General features: G+C 43.6%; 1 protein-coding gene and 1 long non-coding RNA gene across 17 annotated transcripts in view; one reads left to right on the top strand and one right to left on the bottom strand.

The window, feature by feature from the left end:
- Positions 1-23,920, bottom strand: part of LOC119165678 (uncharacterized) — a 91,479-nt gene that overhangs the window by 11,313 nt on the left and 56,246 nt on the right. For 9 of the 15 annotated variants that reach the window (XM_075872375.1, XM_075872377.1, XM_075872384.1 and 6 more), the window contains 3 exons: positions 14,642-14,784; positions 8,532-8,614; positions 6,345-6,431 (listed from right to left, as the gene is read on the bottom strand). In XM_075872375.1, coding sequence (XP_075728490.1) covers positions 8,533-8,614; positions 14,642-14,784 — 225 coding nt within the window. In that variant the 3' untranslated portion in view covers positions 6,345-6,431; position 8,532. Of the gene's footprint in view, positions 1-3,770; positions 4,025-6,344; positions 6,432-8,531; positions 8,615-14,641; positions 14,785-23,920 lie in introns of those variants that run through there. The other 6 variants (XM_075872378.1, XM_075872380.1, XM_075872374.1 and 3 more) reach the window with 5 other exon arrangements.
- Positions 1-23,920, top strand: part of LOC142769277 (uncharacterized) — a 34,835-nt gene that overhangs the window by 7,686 nt on the left and 3,229 nt on the right. Inside the window, exons 2-4 of one of the 2 annotated variants that reach the window (XR_012885747.1) lie at positions 7,839-8,011; positions 14,271-14,317; positions 15,193-15,314. This is a non-coding gene — a long non-coding RNA (uncharacterized LOC142769277). The remainder of the gene's footprint in view (positions 1-7,838; positions 8,012-14,270; positions 14,318-15,192; positions 15,315-23,920) is intronic. The other variant, XR_012885746.1, reaches the window with a different exon arrangement.

Below are 23,920 nucleotides of genomic sequence, written 5' to 3'. Positions count from 1 at the left end.
GGCGCGCGCCCGGGGAGTCTTTGGATGCTGGTTTTCTGTTTTTTTCATCGTTGACCTTGCGGCGTCACTCCGGCGTTTCGTTGCGAGAATTTGGCGGCGCGCCCTTTTCGAGCGCTAGTTTTCTGACAGTGGCAGTACTGGCTTTTCGGTATTTTGAAGATTATATATGTCTCCTATGATGGAGCCGTCTTGTCGGGTTAACATCAACCGTCTTGTCGGGTTAGGGGATATCCCCTAACCCGTAGATAGAGCCGTCTTGTCGGGTTAGGGGATATCCGATGAAGTTGAATTATGTAGCAGTGTCTAAGGCTACTATCCTAACGTGCACCAGCGGTTCACTTAAGGTTATCAGTTCTGGTGTTTTTATACTCATTTCCTGCTGGTGCCAATGCGCAAGTGCTAACAACTTGTAATGTGCCTACATTGCGACTGCTGAACATACATATACATATGTGCGCATTTAGCGTCAATACATTACGTATCACTCAATGAAAAATTTAAAACATAGTCACCTTCCCTTCAGATGTTTCACACAACGTCAATTCCCAGCATAAGTGGGATTGGACGTGGGAAAACTTTTTTTTTCTCGGTCCTAGTATACTTAGGCAACACCCGAAAGCATCAACCTGTCTACAGGTACGCTACCGAGTCTGTAATACGGTGGACGATGGCACGTCGACCAAAACAAGCTTAATCACCTCTTTTTCCGTCTTGCAGAGAAGCATTATTAACTCTGTTTTTCTGTGCCACCTCACTGTGACATCTGATGAATGATCCAACTTGCACATTAAACGTTGAGATTTTTTTATTGCAAACCAAGCTAGTTTTCACTTTTGTTTCCGTTGGCTTGGGCCACTTTACCGTGGTTACCTGCTTCTCATTCAGGCAGAAGCCTGCGGCAGAGACTGCGGTCGCTTGTCTCTGCCGTCAGTGCTGGGTATTGAAGTACTGCTAGTGCCTTCATGAAATCACCGACCATAAACAAAAGCGTTAGCTTTCCTAACTATCTTAAGTACCCGAAGTAAAAATAAGGAGGGGATAGTCAAACTCAGAATGGAAAGGCGCCTCACGCCTTCGTGCACCGTGCATGTGCTGCAAACACTTTTCTGGTAGTTATTTCTGCTATGCCTTCCCTATGCGCCATTCCTCTATAAGCTTGCAACTCTGTTTCAGCGCTTTGCCAATATTTCAGGCATTCATTGCGCGGAGGCTACAAGCGTGGAAGACTTACACCAGGAGCGGCGACGTCCCAAAAACTTCCGCGAAGGCCCCCATACCACGAAGGTTCCCTAAACCTACCGCGAAAGCCTTCGACGACACGGCCTCCGCATTGCCCCGAGTAAGCACACCTCGTGAACACGGATTAGCGTTGCAAGAGATAAGAGTGTACGGCTTTATTTGGTCGGTGTGCGTGCATACATACGCTGTTTGCTGATCAAGACAAACGCGCACGTAGCTCACTGCTTATCACAAATTTATAATAGAAACCTGCTGTCACTGCTTAGTGCAGGTTCACTGAATGCTGTCACCTTAAGTAGTGCAGACACTGTACACGGAGCTCCTCAAGCTTTTCTTGTTATCACGCGCGGGAACTTAAACTCATCTAGCATGCATTTGCTAAGTTAATATTTGTGGCCCTGTGAACTGTACATATATTCAGCGAATAAATGTTCGCTATATTTTGATAATAAAGCGATAGCCTTGCGCAGTAATAATATAAACTACTTCGTAATGTCGCTCTCACTGAACCGACACCAACTGCAGTCATTTGCAACAGCCAGGGCGCGGAATAAGGCGGAACGTGCCCTTTCCCCAACCACACTAGCGCCTGCCCCTCAAGACCCCCCTCACTGCGATACAGCATGAGCTGGTGCTCAGCTCACGCCCTTATCAGCTGTCTAAGCACTACTATCTGAACTTTGGTAATTTTATGCTACTTTTCAATTTTATTAGATGCCTTGTACGGATGATTGACTGCCAAAGCAGCAATTTCAGGAGCTATTCTGTAGTAATTATATCATGTGTTGTTTGCGAATGCGAGCGTGGCATAAATCCGCAATTTTCGCTAGGACAACATCAGGCGTGCCCTTCTCCTTAAGATTGTTTTAAAATGTAACGTCTTTTTTATGGACGGCCGAAGCACGCTCAGACACAGAGCAGCACTTCACTGTTGCGCAGGGCTCAATCGCCGCAGAGAAAAAATTTAATTGTTTGGAACACTCTTTACCGATAGAAGCTGAATGAGAATTATTCGTTTAGAACTCGATTGCCATGGAGACCTTGTCTGGCGGGTTCGCAAGTCCACTTGTTTGCAAGACCAGATCCGCAATGGTGATGCAATCTTCATTGACGGCCTCGACTGCGATTTCAACAACATAGCCTCCGTCGTACACCTCCGGGCCATCGATGAGACACCGCGATATTCCGCAAGCTGTTGCTGCATACTTCTAAGTGCTGGATAAAGACGCGTTTATCAAGGTATCGAAAGACGCACCCGAACTAATTAGTATCGCACGAAGGACACTGCAGATTACGAGCGGGAACACTAACACAAGTTTCATTTTCGTACCAGCAATGCAGTCAGCGGCTTGAGCATGCTCGTTGGCCTTCCTGGCCATGTTTATTAGGTTGGTACTAAGACAAGTTTATCATTGCACTCAAAAATATTCGTTGCAGGCGTCAGTTGTCAATCGCGAGGCTGTTTTTTGAAAACGTTCCAATCAGAAGCAAACAATCTACTCAAAGGAACAGCGGCTACGGCGTTGCAGCTGAAAGTGCAGTCCCCGAGCTAACGTCACCCGCGAGACCAAAATCCAGAGGTGAATAGACCACCGTGGCAATTCTTGTGCTCCTGTTGGCCACGCTGTTCTATTATAGTTACCACCTGCTGAAAGATTCTGTATAGAACTACTGTGTTGCCACTGTGCTACAATGTAAAAGTGCAATGCTCACTGGACTAGTAACGAATGACTTTGTAGAGATTGTATAGAGGAATCTCTAGGCTATCAGTCAGTTCTCTGGTAGGTGTTTTTCACTAGTAATCAGCAAGACGCACAGAATATTATTCTGTTATGAAGACAACGACGACCGATCATCTGCGCAACTTCAAAAACTACTCAATTAGGCACGAATGTTTGAAAATATTCTGGCATTGATGTTAATACGACAATAATCATGGCGTGTCTAAAGCTTTTCAAATCAAATCAGCTGTATTTCTTTCAAAAGGGCAGTAAGTATGGAGGCTTATTTGAAACTTTGCTGCAAGCATTATGCCCAATTGCCTAAATAGAAAACTTAGAATTGACTTAACTCGACTATCTCAGAGTATAAGTAACGTCAGCTTCGGACAGACGCACTAGTGATCGAGTTCACGCGAATAAAACTGTGGTTCACTAGGAGTGCGTAAATAAGGGAGCTTCCAGTTCTTATCTGGCGCGCCAGCTATACGACGTGTGATATCACTGCTCTTGGGGAATGCGCAGCGTGGCTCTCCATAAGCCACGCGAGACTGCTCTATCTGGGCGAGAGTAGCTATACGGTACAAAACGTCTGCCATTCCGCAGAAGCAGTGGCGTACCCAGAGGTTGGCACGTCATATGCATGCATACCCGACCCCCATTTTTTCTAATGAAATAATAATAATGAAAAATAATGAAAAAATATTGACCATGCAAAAAATATCTCTGCACCCTGCCCCCGGGAACTCAAGGAGGTAACTCCCTGGAATAATTTCTGTCCACGTCCCTACAAAAGAGTAAATACTTCATGAATCAACACTTCATATTACTTTATTAAGGTATTGCTCACAAAAAGACTTAATCATATTATTTACTATAAGTTCGTAACCTTGCTCACTAGAGTAAAATAACTTTGCCAATTCTTTCGTCACACTCAGAAATAAAGTATTGTTTTGGGGTATGGGGTTTGCAGTACTTCCAGAAATTTTCTGAGCAAAATTTAAGGACATCGGTGTTTCTGTCAAAGAACTGATCGTTCACCCACACTTCACATACTTGCTTGTAACCTGTGAAAACAGAGTTATTGATTAGCTTTCCTAACAAAAATACGTTTTCCGACACCGTTCAGTGCACTGAGAGGCACTAGTACCATTGCATCGTCTTTGTCTAAAAACGTCTATCATTATTTATTGTATATTTTTAGTATTATCGTATTCTGTGAGCAACAATCAGATTGTAATGGGAGTAAAACTGAATCACGAATTCGCACATGTGTGGTTTTTTTCATAATTACGTTGGCTGAGAGCCGCGGTTTCTGATTTACATACCTTGACCCAGAGAACATTTATACCGCAGGACGATAATACATTATAGTAATTTTCTCTTTTCATAATCAAAGTTAACCTACTGTAGTATTCAGTCCTTCTATTTATGCTTGATGCAGGGGTATGCACCGTGTCACCGCAACTGTGGTGCTGTGCAAGATACGCTATGATAGTTGTTTGGGTGTCTTGTGTTCAAGTGGCATTCTCTAGCGTTTTGTCTCTGATTTGTTTTTCTCTATGATCCTTATTCGGTCACAATTTAATGCTCTGCATAATCAAAGTTAGAAAAACATTTAGGAAGATCAATTCTGCCCATGACAAACGTAATTTTGAAAGTTTTTCTTGGGGCTGAGCATTATACCGCCCAAAGGTGGATCCTTAGAAATGTATAAGAAAGGCTCCATTTAATAAAGCATACTCTCTGCTACTCTTATCTTCCTTTCCACGCCACGCATAATTATCAACCCCCGTGTAGCCGATGATTTCACTTATATAATGTTAGCAGACACTCAAGCAGTATCAGTGTCGTAATCTCAATGCGGTTTATAATCACACATCTTATGCTCTAGCGTGTCCATACCTACTGTTTTCTGACTTCCGAATTGTTATCATTTTCCAGAACATGTGAACACAGTGCATAGCATCGCGTTTCAATGCAATATATTGATCAGCTTAGTTATTCTTTGCCTGATTGCGTCTGTACAGACACTCTGAGATCCAACAGGAAGTCTTTGTGCCAGTGGTTCTAGAAAAAGGTCAGCCTGCGTTGCCGGTGTCTCTAAAGGTGCGGTGTGGTTGTGTGATTCCCTGACGACAAAGGAAATTCATGATAAGGAAGGTTAGTGAGCTCTCTAAGTGTTAAAAATTGAGCAGATGTATTAACTGCGTTGTCAAGCACCAGGAAAAGAAATGGTAATGGTGTACAATGAACCTTCAGTTCAAGTTATGCGAAACTTCTAATTAGTTGCAGTGAGTTCAAGATTGATTTCTCTGCCGTTATGCGCAGGCGGTCTTTGACTGTTCGTGCAGCACTTTGGCAGTAGCCTCCGCATCATGACATGGGATGCGTAAAAAAACTTGCAACATAATGTTCCTCACACTGGTAGAATCTGATATGTGGATGTGATTTCCCGATTAGTTGCTGTACACGTCAGACGTTCCTCGAAATATAGTATATTTCACGCTGCGCCATTAAACGACGATTTGCAATTGAAAGTGAATGACAGTCATATCAATGCAAACTACTTATTGCGCTTTCTTAACAAGCGCAGTTCCAAAAAGAACAATGTACGCTTTCGCGAAAAAAAGATTCTCTCACAAACAACAGTATAGCAAAGAAACGCCAGATGAAAAAGCACCCCCATTTCAGTCTGACGGCTGAAATTTCAACGCTGCCACTCTTGGAATAAATGCTGTTACTGCTGAAGTATGAGACATTCGAGGTCACGAGTCCACACAACATTTACAGGTCGCTTTTTTCGCATGCTGATGGCTCTAACTAAAGAGAACCTTTCAATCAGCATGGTGAGTGTAATACTAACATACTCATCAAGCTTGTGTAGAACACCACTTCACAAATGAGGTGTGCACTGCAGTGCTGCTCAGGCGTAGGGAGGCAGATAATTTGGCAATGTTCGAGGTTGTTGTGCTGTACAGGCAACTTTTAGCGAAAAAGAATCCTTCGTTGTCTGTGAAAAAGTAAAGGCCCAGTACACCTTTGTACTCATTTGTACTACCACGTGAAAGTGCGACGATGTCATTAAGAAGTATCTCTTGACTTCGTAATATTCAGTCATGCTTCTTCGACCTGTCGTATATCTTTAGCGCATGAGGAGAGGCCTTCTTTTGACAACTGCCGATATATCTATGTAGCCGTTTAATAAAACAAGCTATTGTGCGTGTCCACGAACACCACTGCCACGATGTATGTACATCTCATAAAATCCTTCCCACGTTTTAATGCTAAAGGAGCCTCTTTGTGTGCTTGTAATAACAATTATATTTTCACGCAGAGTTCCTTCACATATCGCGTTTTAATTTTGATCTAGTATACGGTACTTACCTCCTCTTTTTGTATTCTTTGTCTTGTTTACAATAGCACAATCCTTATATATCTGGTGAAGCGTATACGTTGTTTTTTCACCAGTGCCTGCAATTCAAGCGCTTGATGAATACTAAGCTGTTTTAGAAAACGTTTCAACACTAGACCACGACGTAAAATGTTTTTGTTAATCTAAACATTATTCTAGTATATGCCAGCCTAATAACAACTTCTCTCATGATTGTTCGCAGGAACCGTGGTATAAAAACATCGCACTAATAAAGGATGTCTTGACAAACTGATTTGTCATAGTTATAGTGGTTACGTTGTAGACGTTGAAAACGTTTTAAATACTAGAGCACCAATTTTGAAAAAAACCCTGGAATCCCTGATATTTTTAAATATTTATGTGCAAACTGAAGAAAATGGTTACTATTGACTGACTAAATATACCGCAAATATTTGAAGTGAGAGGTAAACCCTTTTACGGCAGCAGAACCAGCCGCTCAGGCGTCATAAAATTACGGTCCGAATACAGCTTTGACGTCGCATTGAGGCGGTACTTTGTTATCACTATTTCAATCTTCTTGGATGTAAAAAAAAACGTTTGATAATTCAACATCTTCATTGATCCTTCATAATCGCATTGGATTCAGGACATTCCTGGTGTAGTAACATTTAGGCATTGCTTAGCCCGTCGAAGAGCTTGACCTACTGAATTTTGTCTGTCTTACTTTTCTTCCATTCATTTTTTGTTCGGAATAGGCTATAATATACGTTTTCGGCTGGTTTCTTTTCCCGGCACCGTTACGTTACGTACACACACACAGGCACTCACACACACAAACATACGCACGCTACATATAAATATATATATATATATATATATATATATATATATATATATATATATATATATATATATATATATATATATATCTGAGCCATAATAAAATATAATGTAATCGCAACATTTTCAGAATTGCAACACTAGTTATAAAAAAAAAACCCGCTCCTGCTAGCTTCCCCACACATCGCGTTAAACTAGTCGGCCTACGTACTGTGTTCAGCGACATTAGGGTCGAATAATTTTCATACACAAATTATATACACATTACGCAGAGCTCGGACCTACTTCGACATCCTCTTTAACACCCGTAAGATGGTGCGAAGGACGCGCTTAGAAGGTCGATGCCCGGCTCATTTACCGTCACGGTCGTGTGTGATGTCTAAGAGTGACACCGGTCTTTGGCGCGCGCGCAGTCGGAGCGATAGAAAGACAAAGACCGCATTAGAACAATAAAATAAAATAAACATTTTTATAGTCAGCAATCCACCGAATATCTCTCATTTTTTTCTCACGTGAAGTCTATTTTCCCGTATATTGACCACTGGTTTTATAGCTAATCCCCTGAAGTGGGTAAAAGCTATATAGGAAAGATCAAGCGAGCAAGCAAACATGCAAGCAAGCTGGCCCAGCAATGAGTGTTGTCTCCATTTCTGCTTTTTTTTCAGCCTAAAATGAAACACATTTCAATGAAAAGGACACTCTCTATCAAACTTTACGATCAGTGAAATGACTGAATTTACTTCGAGCGAAAAACAAAAACAAATGAAAAACAATCTGATGTGTACTTTATACCTATTCATCATCAACTGAATGACTCTTGACATACAGTTGACTGCAGGTATTTCGGTTTGTTGGTACTGCATGACAACATCATATCGTCAAAATTTAGGAGCACTTCGGTAAGGTGTCCTTCGTGATCATGTTGTTGTTTTGCGACCTTAGATTGTCGCTAGTGTAACCAGGCGCTTGCATTTTGCAGTGATTAATTAAGTAATTCTTATGAGAGTGGAATAAAAATGAAATGGGCACAAAATTATGAAAAAAACTAAGCAGATTCAACGGCACAATGACTTGTAGCGCTGAATCGTCTGGCATTAAAATGCATTCCCTTTACGCTTTTTCTCAGACATCGCATCGGAGGCACGTATTTCATAGCAATATGAAAGTAGTGTGTTGGTGAGCTTTCTAATTACCTGCAGAATGCGCATAAATCATGCTGTTTTTATATACTGCCACATATCATAAAAGCTAGATTACTGAATACAATCTCAATCTGTAGCTGCACAGTATGCCCGAAACTGAGAAGCAGTTTTACTCTATGTTTGGAACCGGAAATGTAACATGTTTTGATTGCTTACTCTAATTAAAAGACGTGAACCCTCTAACTTTTTTGTTATTTTTCCATATTGGTGTGTAATCCACATACTCATAATCATAGCTCCTCGAAAAAAAGAAAGAGAAGAATGGCAGCATATCTACGGAGTGAATGATGGAGAGTGGGGCGCAGCATTCGTCCGTCCATGCGTCCGTCTGTGTGACCGTCCATGCGTCTGTTCATGCGCCCGTCCCTGCGTTCGTTCATGCATCCGCCCCTGCGTCCTTTCATGTTCCATCCATGCATCTGTCTGTGTGTCCGTTCGTCCATCTATTCAACACTCCAAGTCCCACAATCTCGCATTTTTTTATGATATATTCCCCATATAGAAGCACCGCCATTCAGTGGACATTCCAAGGACTAAACGAGAGGTGGCACACGCACACTTTCTTACGGCTTGCGCTTCGGGTCTACTTCCCACCTTCAACCACCTTGAGTTCATGGTATATACTAGTTCACTGTATTCATGGCACTGCGGCCCAACGCTCGCTAAACCTTTCTAAAACCAAGGAAGTTACGCCCAGCGAGTATAGCGTAGCAACCTTTTCCTGTCAGATAGTGCTCAATGTACATGCTATTGGCTGCTAATGAGGATCGCAGCGTGCGCGTTGACTAAAAGCCGAATGCTCCTGTCTCTCAATCCCCATTAGTAGCCATTGGCATGTACATTGAGCACTATTTTTTATTGTTAAACAACGCACAGAAGAAATCTCTCACCGGCACCACCTTGGAGGTCAAATGTTATACCTATTTCGGGTATGTGCCACTGGTGCTTACGTACTACGAGGGACGCACAAGCCACGCCATAAGGAGCTTCGCCCCTAAAAAAAAACTATGGACCATCTCCCCGAAGAGAATTCTGATGGCATGCGAAGCAGCAGTGGGGCGCAAGGCGTCGACCCCGTTCGAATGGGCGTCGATGCGGGTGCTGGAAGAACGGTTTGAAGCGAAGCTTAGTGCAGTTTACTCGAGTAAACGTTTGTTTGAAACGCAGAGACGTCTGCATTTCCGATGGAGGCGGAAAAGTTGTAGGCCCGTGTGCTCAGATTCGGGTGCACGTTAAAGAACCCCAGATGGTTGCAATTTCTGGAGCCCTCCACTACGGCGTCTCTCATAATCATATGGTGGTTTTGGGGCGTTAAACCGCACATATCTATCGAAACGCAGAGACGCAGTGGCGGATTGGGTTTCGTGTAAGATTTATCGCAGATAAACAAGTGGAAAGAGGGGTACACTCGACGTGCGGTCGAACGTGACGGGTGGTGTGGTAGGTGAAGCGAAAGAGGGATGTGTTGCGAGCAGGCTGAGGAGCCGGCAGCTGTGGGCGCTGCAACGAGCATGCTGCGGGTGAGTAAAAGAGGGGCGTCAGCGTGCTCCTGTGAAGAAAGCACGTAAGAGGAGCGTTACGTCAATGCGTAGCGGCGACGTGACTTGCATAGCGCTGCTCCAACTACTACGGTGAGGTGGACGCGTTGTGGCGTGTTCGTACGGACGCACATAAGTACGGCGTTACACGCGTGAGTCAAAGGGCTGCTTCGCATCTCAAGATGCATAAGTAATGCGCTTTATGGCATGACACCCTGTTTTCTTCAGCAGAAAAGACTCTCACCCTTCATCTTACTAATATATACTAATGATCTACCATCCATGTATTGTATAATAGTAGTTCATTTGCTTACAACTTTCTCATCTACCACACAATTACTAGCATCGCTGATCAAACTGCCTTAGATCAGGACCTTAATCTTGTGCAAGAGTGGTGTAATCTTTAGCCCGTGATGCTTATTCCCACTCAATGCAAACTCGTTTCGTTTAATCGCCAGCGGCACCTTTTATAATCCTCATACTTAATCTCTAATTCCACTGTTGAACATGTTCAATCATTTCAATACCTAGGCGTCACCTTATCATCTAACCTTTCCTGGAACGCACATATCAACAACTATATATCACCCGCGAACAGGTGCCTTGGTTATCTAATACGTTATTTGTGTTACGCACCCCTAGACATAGTACTTCTCGCTTGCAAATCCCTCATCCGATCAAAACTAGAGTATACAGTGCCTATTTAAAGCGCACACCAGGCATACCTAATTAACCAGCCGGATTCTGTACGAAATCATTCCACCAGGTTCATACATTTTCACTGATATGATAGAAGTATATCATTCCTAAAGCGTGAAATTATTGTTACTGATCTTGGTGTGCGTCACCTCGTTTCCAGTCTTTGTTTCACAAATTACTTACAGTTCTTTCAATCAAGCTCCTCCCATCATCCCATCATCGCGCATTTCTCACCGAACTAACCATCCTTCATCATTCACACGCACATCTGCTCCCACTACTGTCTTTGCCGCATCAGAATATTTTCGTGCAGCAGCGTAATGCAATGGCCTCCCCTGTGACAATGCATCCATCACGCGTACATCACCTTTTGCGGAGAACATAACTGCATATTGTTCGTTGTGAAGATCACTCTCTACATCCCACACTTGCTAACCCACCCGTTATGTAATACCGCCTAACCGGGGTCTTTAAGTTAATAAAGAGAAGTGAAGAAGTGAAGAGATTGCTGAACTACTCGCATGCCCCTTTTCAGACACTACCAGAGAGATATAAAGATGCAAGGAAAGGCAGGGAGGTTAACCAGACGCACATCCGGTTTGCTACCCTGCACTGGGGAAAGGATGAAGGCGAAAAAAGAGGTTGTACAGAGATAAGAAGGTACACACAATCACGAGCACACTCGGGGGAGCACACACAGTCTACAGGTGGTCGCTCAGGTTTGTTGACTTTGAGTAAAGTAGGAGTGCTTTAGTCGCTTTCTGCGCAACTGAGGCAGATGCCCAAGGTCCTAGAATCTTCTGCACAAAAAATGGTCGGGAGTCAAGTTGATTCAAAACCATCCGGAGCTGGCATCGCTGTGTGTCGTAGCAAGCACAGTGGCACAGGACGTGTTCAATAGTCACTCCAGCTCCGCAGTAGTCGCATGTATAGGTATCTGCCATACCCATGTGAAAGGCATGCTATTGGTATATAACTGATCCTTCATATGGCGGTGCCAGACTTCACCGCGTTAAGAACATATATTCTCCTCCAGGATTTATTTCACAAGGATATGAGACGATTTATACCTATGGGTACAGGTCCGAAACGCTCACAGGACACAGGGCAGGAGTCAATATTACCAGGATTGTTTAACGTATGTGCTGTATATCACACGCATTTTGATTCACGCACAGTGTTTCATTCAGATGCAGTAGTGATCACATGTTGTTAGAAAGCGCCTTTCTGTAGATGCATGTAAACAGGTAGATATTGTTTACTTATATAACTGCACAAATGGTATAATTTCATTAGCATTACTGCGCAGAAATTCGGCAGATATCTCATAGAGGAACATGAGGTGCTGTTTATCGCATACCACAATAGCCAACAATTACTAATTGATGAACCAATAGCACCTGGTAAAAAATAGTTCCCTCGTACGACAGTATAACACGCACTTTAACTTCCAGTTGTCTAGAGAATAACAGTGTTTGGTCGGTACAACAAACACAGCGCGCTTTGAACCGATATTTCTCATAAGCAGCAGACCTGACACATACGTGCGCAGTTCCAGTGAAAGTGAATTCTTTTAAAATGATGGCGGTGTGGTTTATCGCCCTTCCGGCGATCCTGTCGTTCACAAGAAAGCGCGCGCTGGTGACCCAGTAAGTGATTTTAAAAGAAAGAAACGAAGATAAAAGTGAGCGCCGTAACTGTCTGCTTCATAGTGCGACACCTCAACAGTGGCTAAAGAGGGAGGGGGGTAAGGAGAGATTAGAAGGAATAGAAATAGAAAAAGAATAGCGATAGAGATGAGGCCAGCGACAGTGACATAAAGAAGTAAAGAAGAGATAGGAAAGATGCGGACACGGTCGAAAGATCCGAGGACGGGGCACCACTCAGCGGGAGCTCTTGCCGGCGTCAGGCGATGGCGCAGGGCGAGCCTGTCCGCCAGAGTGGCACTTTCGTCGGAGGTCGCGGGAGTACAACCGGTCGGCATGGAATCCAGCGAGCGAGTCCAAAACACACAGCTTGCTTGACGTACATAGTGTGAAAGAAAACCTTCATTGATGATGCGGTGGCGCACTCTATCCTGTCGTTTTCCTCTTTCAATTTCCCTTCTTGGGGTTTAACAACATTTCTTCTCACCTTACAAACATTTCCCATTCCTTGCGCGATATGGAACGTGCACCGATCATTTATAAGCTAGGGCCATGTTCACATGCACTTTAGTTGACACACCAAATTGTTAGTTAAATATGGCACATACTACAGCCCATACACGACTCATGTGTTAGCCAAACATTGGCACTTTTGTGAGTGAGTGAGTTACAATTGATCGAGCACAATTTAGGATAAGCTTTGTCATCTTTCTCACTTAATGTGTGTGCCGGCGCACCTTCGGGGTACCAATCTTTATATTCTCATGTATTTTTTTAGATAAAACTGGTTGGCAGACAACACTCGTGTCCTCGTCTTTTCTTTTTTAGTGTTGTCCGTTTGCGCTTGAATCTATTCCGGAAGGTGCTGGCCCGCACAGCAAATCATTTAGTTATGTTATCTGAGGAATCTGTTTACGTTATTACGAAATGTGTGTTTTCGATTAACCCTTTCTGACGCCAACTTTTAATAAATGTCTGTAAATGTGTCAAATTATTACAAAGTTACTTCAAGGTACTCAATATTGTATTGCAACAAAAATAATGAGATAGTTGTGGAATCTATGTGTGTCAATATAACTCGTTTAGGTTAGGATGCAATTAAATATCTATTTATTCCGAAGTAATTGATGCTTGCTTTTGGCGTTAATAGAATCTAATGTGAGGCCAGATATGTAGTGCATATTCGATTTTCATTATGCCAATTGTGAGCAAGAAAATTTCTTATTTTCACAATGCTTGCCCATTGCACTACTCGTCAAACGTGGTAGTGCCTTCAGAAAAGTGATCATAAGTATCAGTACACTGCGAAAGGAGGCTAAATGAAGACAAATTAATTGAGGAGGAGCGTTCATATAATGTACCTTATATCCTGCTCTTTCTAATCCTCTATTCTGCAAATAACGAGAATGAGTGGTACACATGAGTGTGTACATAGCGTCTGATAGGGTTAAAAAGAGGGGTACCTTATCTTTTCGGAGACATTTTTTGGAATGAACAAAAAGTATTTATATCTGATTTTAATATTAATATTAGCAATAATATAAAAATAATCATCACTCATACTAGTATTACTAGTAGTGGCACTGAAATAATATTGAACAAATGAAAATATTCATTTATGGTTGCCAGTTATCTTCATTGAACCTAAGTGAACCCGGACCGACATCACAACCCAGCCATTTACACGTTGGGGTAAAGAATAGACAGTATTTGAACAATGTAGCTAGCATGACACACTCCACCCTACAAATGTGGTGGGGCCCTGCTCAAAGGGAGGGTTCGCAAAAGAAGGCGTAATCGGGACCAGATGATACCGAAAACTTATGAAGCTGCAGAAATAGAAAGGCTGCGCATTGCATGTGTCAGCAGGCCTTCAATTGCTCTATCACAAAAAGAAATAAAATTTCTTCAGAACGTTGGCACACGTGATGTTCATAGCGCGCTATCACGATGATTACTAGGTTGTTAGGTGAATACAGTTTTGTTTGATTTGTCATTTCTCTTTTTGTTAGATACTGCTCAAGTATATAATGCATGGTTCCAGCAAACAAATCTTTTTGTAAGTCAGTGCCGCTCTCTCTCTCTCCTTCTTTTCTTGTACCTCGTTATTGGCGCTGTTTTTATGTGCATCATTTAGTACCAACTCGCCCAAGCAACCACGTTAAATAATGAAATGAATTTCGGGCTGCAAGCGCACTCAATTTCATCATTCATAGTCACATATACCTCAGCAGTGCAACGCTTATCACAATAAACACAGAAATATATTGAAGGTTTAAGCTCTCTGGAAGTGTTCCCACTGAAAATATTTGTAACAGAAGTGTAATGACGTAATTGCGAGGCAGATAATCAGTTTAACGACACTGTAGGTAAATATACTTACCACTTCTGAGAAGACTTGAACACCAATACCTGAGACAAGGTTCGTGCCTTCGGATTCATCTTTGTTCTTATTGCTTTAATGCACGCTACTCCAGGAATCCCCCGCGTAGTGAGGTGCAAATACATGGGGTTTGTAAGCATGAACTATGGAAAATAATACAATGTGACATTACTCCAATATCCTTCGCAATCTCCTAAAGCCGATGAGAAATGGTATGTTAATATGTGGTATACCTGCTGAAGTTTTCACTGGAAGTATTCACGTTAGTAAGGAGTGGTACATGCTCTTAAATTACACATGCATCCGTAAATAAGCAGCCAGAAACTCAGCATGCTTCAAGCTAAATGTGTGTCATTTTGTTGTCATACAACGGCCTTAATGTCTATTATTGTATATAAAATGGCGTTCATGATAACATTTTAATGACTGAAGCAATAGCTCATAAGTTATTTTCGAAATTTGCGGAGATGAAATCAAACAGGCATGTATTAGGTTAAAACGCGCATGATGTATGGGTATATTGCACTCATTCTTTCTTTTACTTATTGCAGTGCTTAATAGAATGAGCACAACAGAGACAAGTCTTTGGCACGAGGAACCAGAAGTTACAGTGTATTTGCTTTCAAAATTTTATAGAGGACGCTGTAGTGGAAGGCTAATACAATTTCAACAGGTTGGTGTTCTTTACTTCGGGCCTATGTCTGAGTAACCAGGACTCAACACAAAGCAGAATTCCAGTTTCTGAAAGTTGTTCAATGGGACGAATCTGTCAAGCATAATATCAGGAAATCTTGAGTAGATGCGTAGAGAGATTACCTTGCGAAGTATGATAAGCAATCTTTATCACACAGAAAGGCCACATGTGTTTGACCACCACACAATTCTGTATAGTATCGAAGACATGTATACTAATTAGTATCCCAGGTACTTCTTCAATATCTTGTGTATGATGAATGCTTGTATTTCTACTATATAAATATATTGAGTAACTTCGGATGATGATTGATATGCGTTGTCAACGTCCCAAAACCATAACATGAATATGAGAGACGCCATAATAACTTAAGTGCTATGTCATATTGATTGCTACATCAACTTGTAAAACAATAAACATTGGCTGTCTTTGGCTTCTCAAGCTGACAACGCTTCAGTAAGCCACCTGAATAAAACAAAATGCAGGGACATTTTTTATTATTTGCACAAATCCAATCAGCAAGGGGCTCCTAGAAGATCTCTGGGTCCCTAAAGTTAGAGCAGAGGCATGTTATGGTGCTTGCCTTATCACAAAATAGAAGGAGATGAACATGGAGACACAGCTAGCCTTTTATTTCCTCTTTTTTTTTTGGCCTAGATCTGCCAGTGCCATGATGCATGAAGACATAGCTAATGTGCTCAACTAGATATTGGAATAAGGTTCGACATCTAGTGCACTAAATTTGATGCAAATATAGTGCACGTATGAAAACCCCTCTTTCGTGGCGCTTCGTTACGACATCTGAAGAATGTTAGAACTGAGTGTATTTGTCAAGTGGCTATCAAACATCAGTCACTACAATAATCTAGATGACTTAAAGTTGACGTACTGTGATACTAACTTATAATATGCAATGAAAACCGCGCTGTTATGAAATGCAGAAGACACTGGGCTGAGAAGAAAAGAAGACCATGTTCGCCTTAGTGAATCCGAACGCTTGCATCAGTCCAAATGTTAGTTGTGCCGGGATGGTGTCTGCGATCTATAAAAGAAGCGGTGCACTGAAACGAATTCTTTTATTAGAGGGAAGCGCTAGGTACTGTACCGTCCTGCAACTTTATAAAAGTATTTTAGCTCCAGTTCATTCCATAACCACTGACAGCGACCAGCAGCCTAGGACGCCGACAACAACCCTAAGAACTGTTAGTTGGTCCGGTACTCTTTGGCGATGCTACATGCCCTCTGTAGTGATACTCACAAGAAGGATGCGTAAGGCTTGTCTACTTAGTACAATGTGTTAAACGACCACAGGAAATGGTATGATGTGCACAAGTTTATTTGTGAATTTTTTTAGTTAAATGACATCGTCAGACACTTTATCTGTAACCACAGCGGCGAGCTGCCTATGCTGTCGGCCTACAGAACGGTATTCGTTGGGCTTTGCGGACGTCCAAAGAAGTGCCGGGCAGCACTTGTATCATAGAGTTCTACGAAATGGTGAAATGACACGAGAGGTGCTAAGCAGAATGACGTGAGCTTCTCGGGGCAGACGAGTTTTCTCCAAGCTTACCCTATGGTGGCCACGAATGAGAACAGTGCGGAGTGCGTGTTAGCAGCGTTGATAAAAGTTCTCTACTAGAACGCACGAGGCGTTGGAAATACATGTTGGACATTTACAGCAGTTATAAAAAAACACCGTGTGTGAACACGTCAGCGCCGCCACACAGTGACTATTTTAACAGAGCAGCGATGTTAGCGTTACAGTCGGGGCATTTTTTTGCCAACTCAGTAGGCGCCTCCAACAGGCGCGTTCGTGGTCGTTTGTCGTCTTTCGGGCAGATGCTTTCGTTCCGCCCGGTGCATAAAAATTTCCAAACTAGAAGGCAGCAAGGGTGTGCATGCAGCATTCTCGTGCTGTTCATTTCACTTCTATCAAATATTGCAGGTGAATATTAAGACAGGTGGTGGATAGGGGCGCTCACATCACGGCGGCAATGCGGCGGTGAGTGGATACGTCCTGATCGCCATGAAATGGAATGCGAAACATTGTAGCCACGGAATAATACCACTTTCGGTTCTACTGGGGCGTGTGCACAATCTGCGCGATAAAGCTGATAGATAATTGTGCTGCTAGGCTTCAGTACTGCTCCTCAGCTAAACCAAACGTAGTGGGCGTAGCCGACCTTCTCCGTGGGCGTCTGTCATCAAAACTGATTGACGCGTCTACTCGGAAATAAGCTAGTTGATTCCGAGAAGGCCCTAGTTCAACCCGTGACTTTCATAGTGCGTGTTCAGCTGCCAAGAGTTTGATGCGGCGAACGGTAAGTGGCAGCTTTTATGCGTATGATATAATCTGATCAGCTTGCATTACTTGAGCCAGGCTGGAAGCATAAGTGATCTTGTAATAACCTAGCTTCTTTTAGCATTTTAAGTCAGTTGTCCACTGATCTGCTTTGTCGGCTTTGAAGTGAAGACCACATCAGCTCTGTCCTAATTTTGATTACACTAATTGTCAAGCCCCGGAGGTCTAGTGGCTAAGAAACTCGGCTGCGGACGCGAAGTTCACGGGATCGAATGCCGGCTGCGGCAGCTGCAACTTCAATAAAGGCGAAAACGCTGTAGGCCCATGTTGTCAAATTTTTGTGGGTAATAAAGAGCGCCAGGTGGTCAACATTTTTGGTGCCCTCGACTACGGTGTCTCACATAATCATATGATAATTTTGTCACGTTAAACCCCCATATCAATCAATATACCAATTGAATAAAGCTTACTGAGTATACACTGAAGAGGCTTCAAATCATTCACAAGGTTTCAAATAAAAGACAATTATCTCGGGCGCAATTAGAAAGTCATCATCAGTATGATGGTAATTACCAAAATACTCATTAGGCCAATCCTAAACATCATCATATTAGTAGGGGCTAGTTACCATTGTATAGCGTACTGAAGCATTAATCGGCAACGATAATTAACGTCATGTTAGTAGCATGAATTTGTTATACGGGCTTCATGCTGAATTTTATATACACGTCTGCTGTAACATAGGTTCGTTTGTGTGTAACGCGTCATTTATAAGTGTTTCCGATATCTTACCCTTCCACTCTGTTTTCATAGAGGTGGCATTATACTACTTCTCAAGAAAGACTTCTTTTCCACGTGACCAGTAGATTGGGGCTTTAATACCCTGCCTATAGTAGGTTACAAGCTATTAGCGAACATCTCGGTGCACCGATTCAGCCAGTCTCTAATATCATTATGCACTCCGCGCTAGGTTTGTTCCGTTCCGGGCCGAGAAAGGACACTCATACTCGATTAACGCGCAACATCATTCACTACACTACTGCCCGATGTGCCCAACGGCTGTTGGCTTCCTTAGATCAGGAAAATGCTTTTGATTTCATAGAAATTGACTACTTACTAAATGTTTTGCAAGCATTTAGACTCCAGGACAGGTACCATCAGCTCATTCGCGCGATGTACACGTATTCAGAAAGTATTCTTTACGTAGGTTCCAGTGAATCACCCCTTTCAAGTCACACGTTGGCACGCTACTAGCTTTACTGCCAAGCTTGACGTCACCCCGTCATGCAAGAGGATATATGGGATGTATCAGCGCTGAAACACGAATAGCTTCTCGATCATTGTTCACAGTGCCCAAAGTGTGCGAAACGGAAGCAGAATAGTATCCTCCTTCTTTTTAGGTATTTTCTCTCTCCCTTAGAACCGGAAAGCCCATTCTCGCCATCGAGTGCCGCAGACGCTTCCTGCAAGCACGTCAAGTCAAACAGGGGAGGCGTTGGTGAAGTAAACATGCGTGGGACAAAATTAGAAAAAAAACGTACGTTTGCGTCACACTTATAAGGACCTTCTTGTATGGGTTCTACTAGAAATGCTCGGTGGATTTCATGCTGAACAGTCGTGTTTCCACAATTTTTAAAGCCAGAGTAGCTCTCCTTGATCAGCGCACCGTTCACCATTTTCTGACGATGCGTAGCACTCAGAGCTATTGGTTTGGGGGTTCAGGTCTTTTTGCCCGACCTTTGCGCTTGCGGCTGTACCTCAGGAATGTTGACAGGAACTTGCTTTAATTTGAGCTTCTGAACAATCGCTTCGGCTTGGGCCTAGCATGCCTCCTGCAGGCATGCTTTCGTGGAGAACCCAAGCTTTCGGCAGGTGAACAGTACCATGGTTACTGGCTGCGCATTCCTCCACATCACTCCTGCTACCACGACCACTTGGCAGTTCTGAAGTCACCGACTGAGATTTGTTTGCAACACTCTTAGTTTGACCAACAGGTCCTAACTGAGGAATGCAAAGACCAAGTTGCTCTCTACCGCTGCGAACTGTGTTTTCGTGAAATGCCCGCTTATCATCTGTTGTTGCCGACTGTGTATCTGGAGCAACAACGTCAAGTTCGTTATCAGTCACGTTTTCGCGTGTGACTACAAAATTTCACCAAAATCAGCGATATATGTCTCTTATTGGTGAGATTCTATCCCATCCACCTCACTAGCCTCGTTACGCGCTGCCTTACGTCTTGCACTCTTTCGTATGCCTGAGATAGCCGTGCGTATTTGTAAGAGTAGCCTCTCACCTTCCCGTCCTAGGCGCTCATAGTCGTAATCTTAGCATTTGTGCTGCAGTTCTAAATCAATCCTCTTGTGTTACGTTTCGAGGTCTTCTCGTAACATTCGCCCTAAAATGCACCAGAACCATCTGACCTCCTCTCCAATACGTTAACACGCGTCTTGTTCGTGAGCTACTCTAGGCTGAAAGATGGTAACGGCTCGTCCTGGCAAGGCTCGCCAATTGTGACAGCTTCGTGTGGGCACAGGTGCTCAAACGACGAGACAGGTGACGTGAGCAATGACTGCACGTTTATACGACTTGAACACAAGTATATGAAATATTTACAATAATATAAAAGATCTAAATATTCCTTGCGGCAAAGCTATCCCTTTGCTTCTATAGCCTCCAGAACACGGTTCCCGCGGCCCTGGCACAGCGCACCTATTTCAGACACCACTCACACGACGAGGTGGTCTGACGTGCCGCCGTGTCGACGAGATGATCCAACGTGCCGCCCTGTCGCCTCGAGGTAGTGGTGCTACGGCGTGGTTCTCCTATCACGACAGTCGCTTGGACGGCCGCTTCGCTGTAGCCTGGCTGGCCAGACGCGTGCTTGCAACCACGCCTGGAACACCGGTAAGGCAGTCCCGCAGGCCTCAGTTTACCTGGTTCGGCTACTTCCGGAGTCGCCTACTTTGACTAGCCTCCATACAATGCGCCGCGCATCGCAGATGTTGGCGCGGCGCCTAGTAGGTGAAATCACCGCTGCGCGTTGACGCCATGGTCCCCTCGCAGTGCGCGCCTCACTTTCGACCGTTATCTGGCCGATAAATGCGTAAATAAATGCTTACAATACATTTCTTCATGTTGTCAATAATTTACGCCATCGAAATTGTTTTGACATGTGCTCTCGGCGAGAGAAATGCATTCGAATTTCCTCGCGATTCCCTTCGGGGAGGAAGGAGATTTTTTTAAAGAAAGTTCTATGCATCGATTCGTCTGCTGTCTCGTCTTCTCGCACCGTGCCAGTACTGCGTTTTCCTGTCACGAAGGAGGTAAAGGAATGTTGTGAGCGCTGGAACGCCGATGGCGTGTACATGATGCCCAAAACATGAGAATGCCAGCGCATGTGAAAGAGAAACAGATTAGCCGGGTGTCTCGCTGTGATTTGCTGTAGAAGTAAAACAAACGAGCATATTCGGGGAATGAGTGAAGATGAGTGGGGCGAAGCGTTCGTTGGTCCATCCGTCCATGCTGGTGTCCTTGCGTCCGACGCGTTCGAGAATCGAGATGGCACGCGGCTAGGAGGGACGAGACATGAGTGAAGAAATCTGAGCACAAGCATCTTCAACGTTGCCGCCACTTTGCTTCGTCCATGCTACACCAACGATCCGCCTCGTACGGCGACTATCCAGGAGACTGAGAGGGGCACTCCTTCTCCGCATACCCACGCACCGACCACGCTGCACCAATTAGAGAGTAGCGATACAGCACCATCTAGAATATCCTCACTCAATTGCAGTTTGTATGCACTTCTACAAACAGTGCCGTCTATCGTACTAGAGTGTAACTTCTATTATACTGTTCTGGAGATACTGCCTTCTTTTCTCTCTTGTCTCTTCTTCTCTCGATTACACGTGGCACACGACAAGGTTAGACTAAGAGGACCTTCACTCCTAAAGCTCGCACTTAATCCGTCCATGTGCCATTCCACTAAAGTGTAGAAAAAACATTACCTATTCAATCGAATGGCCATAGGCTTCACTGACCTCCATTGAAAAGGCTGGAAGATGCATTCCCGCTCCACCACGCGACTCTTGTGAAGCAACCGAAAGGTCCCTTTGCTGTCCCGGAAGGTGGTGTCTTCAGGGTGTTTTAGGTGCGTAATTCGAACATTATCTAGCGGACGTTGTTGTGATGGCATTTCTTGTGTTTCTTATATTATAACATTATTGCGCTGACCCAACGCTACACAAAAAATTGGTAGATCTCAGGTACAGTGGGAAGTGATGATATGCGAAGCACGAATGAGAAATCTCGATATGTCACTTTAAATAACCACAACGTCACGACGTGGAGCTAAATGATGCCGTACATGAGTTTCATGTCATGATTATCATGTTTGAATAAGTCGTTTCTCTTCATTATCTATTCACGTCACGTCATACAAAATATAGTATATGTGGAGCTACCGAAACGGCCGCGAGCACGCTATGAGAGTGGTATGTTGTTATGTTTTTCATGACACGCGTGTCAGGATTGTCAAGTTTGCACCAGTCATATATTTCGTCATTCATCGGTGTCACGTAACACCAAATTTAGTATATGTGGAGCTAGCGAAACGGCCGCGAACACATCATGAAGGGCCCAATATACTCCAATGTAGCGTTCACGCGCGCGCACGCTGGGCACAGCAACGCTACGTTAGCGAAACGGGATCACTCTAAAATCTGACGCCAGGCGCAGCCAGCGTCCGTCATCGCGGTCCGACGGCAACTGGCGCGAAATACAACATGCTGCATTTCACGCCGATGCGTTACCCAGACAACACTGCGTGTCCTTTTTTTCGTGACGAAGGGACTCCGGACGCGCTGAAACGCGCATGCGTCAAAGCAACGTAGCGCGGCGCACGCCTGCGAACATATGGCAGGACTGGCGCCTGGCGTGACAACGCCGATGAGCACGCGCACCGCGTCAAGTCGAAATGTATTGGCGCCTTGACTGTGGCATGTAGTCATGTTATCACATGACACGCATCTCGTGATTATCATGTTTACACCAATCACATATCTTCGTCATTCATTGGCGTCACGTAATAGCCAATTTGGCACATGGGAAGCTAGCGAGACGGTCGCCAGCGCATCATCAGTGTGGCATGTAGTCATGTTGTTACATGACACGCGTGTCGTGGTTATCATGTTTGGATCTGTCATTTACCTATGTCGTCCACTTGCGTCACGTAATACCGAGCTAGCTACTTGTGAAGCAAGCGAAAGGGCCGCGTGCTCTTCATGAGCGTAGAATTTAGTCATGTTGTTACATGACACGTATCTCATGATTACCATGTTTGCACCAGTCACACACCTTCGTGATCCATTCACGTACCGTAGTACCGAATTTGATTCATGAGATGCTAGCGAAATGGCTACGAGTGCATCATGAGCATGACATGTAGTCATGTTGTTATATGACACGCATCTCAGGATTATCATGTTTGCACCAGTCACATAAATTCATCATCCATTCACGTACCGTAATACCAAATTTAGTATATGTGACGCTAGCGAAACGGCTGCAAGCGCATCATGAGCGTGGCATGTAGTCACGCTTTCACATAACACGCATGTCATGGTTTTCATGTTGGGGTCTGTCGCTTGTGTTCGCGATGCAATCATGTCATACCATACAAGTTTTTTTTTGCAACATGTCCTGTGAACGAAACCACCGCAAGGGCTGCAGGACCATGAATTGTAAATCACGACATTCACGACATACACTTCATGATTTTCATGGCTAGTCAAATATGTTCTTCATACAGTCATGTAATGCCATACCAAGTTGGTATCGACACTATTATCGAAACGGCAAGGAGAGCTAAACGTCGTGGGTGGATAGATAGATAGATAGATAGATAGATAGATAGATAGATAGATAGATAGATAGAGAGATAGATAGAAAGATAGATAGATAGATAGATAGATAGATAGATAGATAGATAGATAGATAGATAGATAGATAGATAGATAGATAGATAGATAGATAGATAGATAGATAGATAGATAGATAGATAGATAGATAGATAGATAGATAGATAGATAGATAGATAGATAGATAGATAGATAGATAGACAGACTCAAAGTCGCCGAAGTTTGATGAGAAATGCTTCGCATTTAGAAATCACAGCATATCCACGGAGTGCATGGTGAAGAGTGAGGCGAAGTGTCCGTCCGTCCATTCGCTCGTTCTTGCTTCCGTCCGTCCGTAAGTCCATCTGTGTGACCATTCATGCGTCATC

Source organism: Rhipicephalus microplus, chromosome 8 (assembly GCF_043290135.1).
Source record: "Rhipicephalus microplus isolate Deutch F79 chromosome 8, USDA_Rmic, whole genome shotgun sequence".
Lineage (NCBI taxonomy): Eukaryota > Metazoa > Arthropoda > Arachnida > Ixodida > Ixodidae > Rhipicephalus > Rhipicephalus microplus.
Note: the sequence above shows the minus strand (reverse complement) of the source record. Positions and strands in the feature narration are given on the sequence as shown.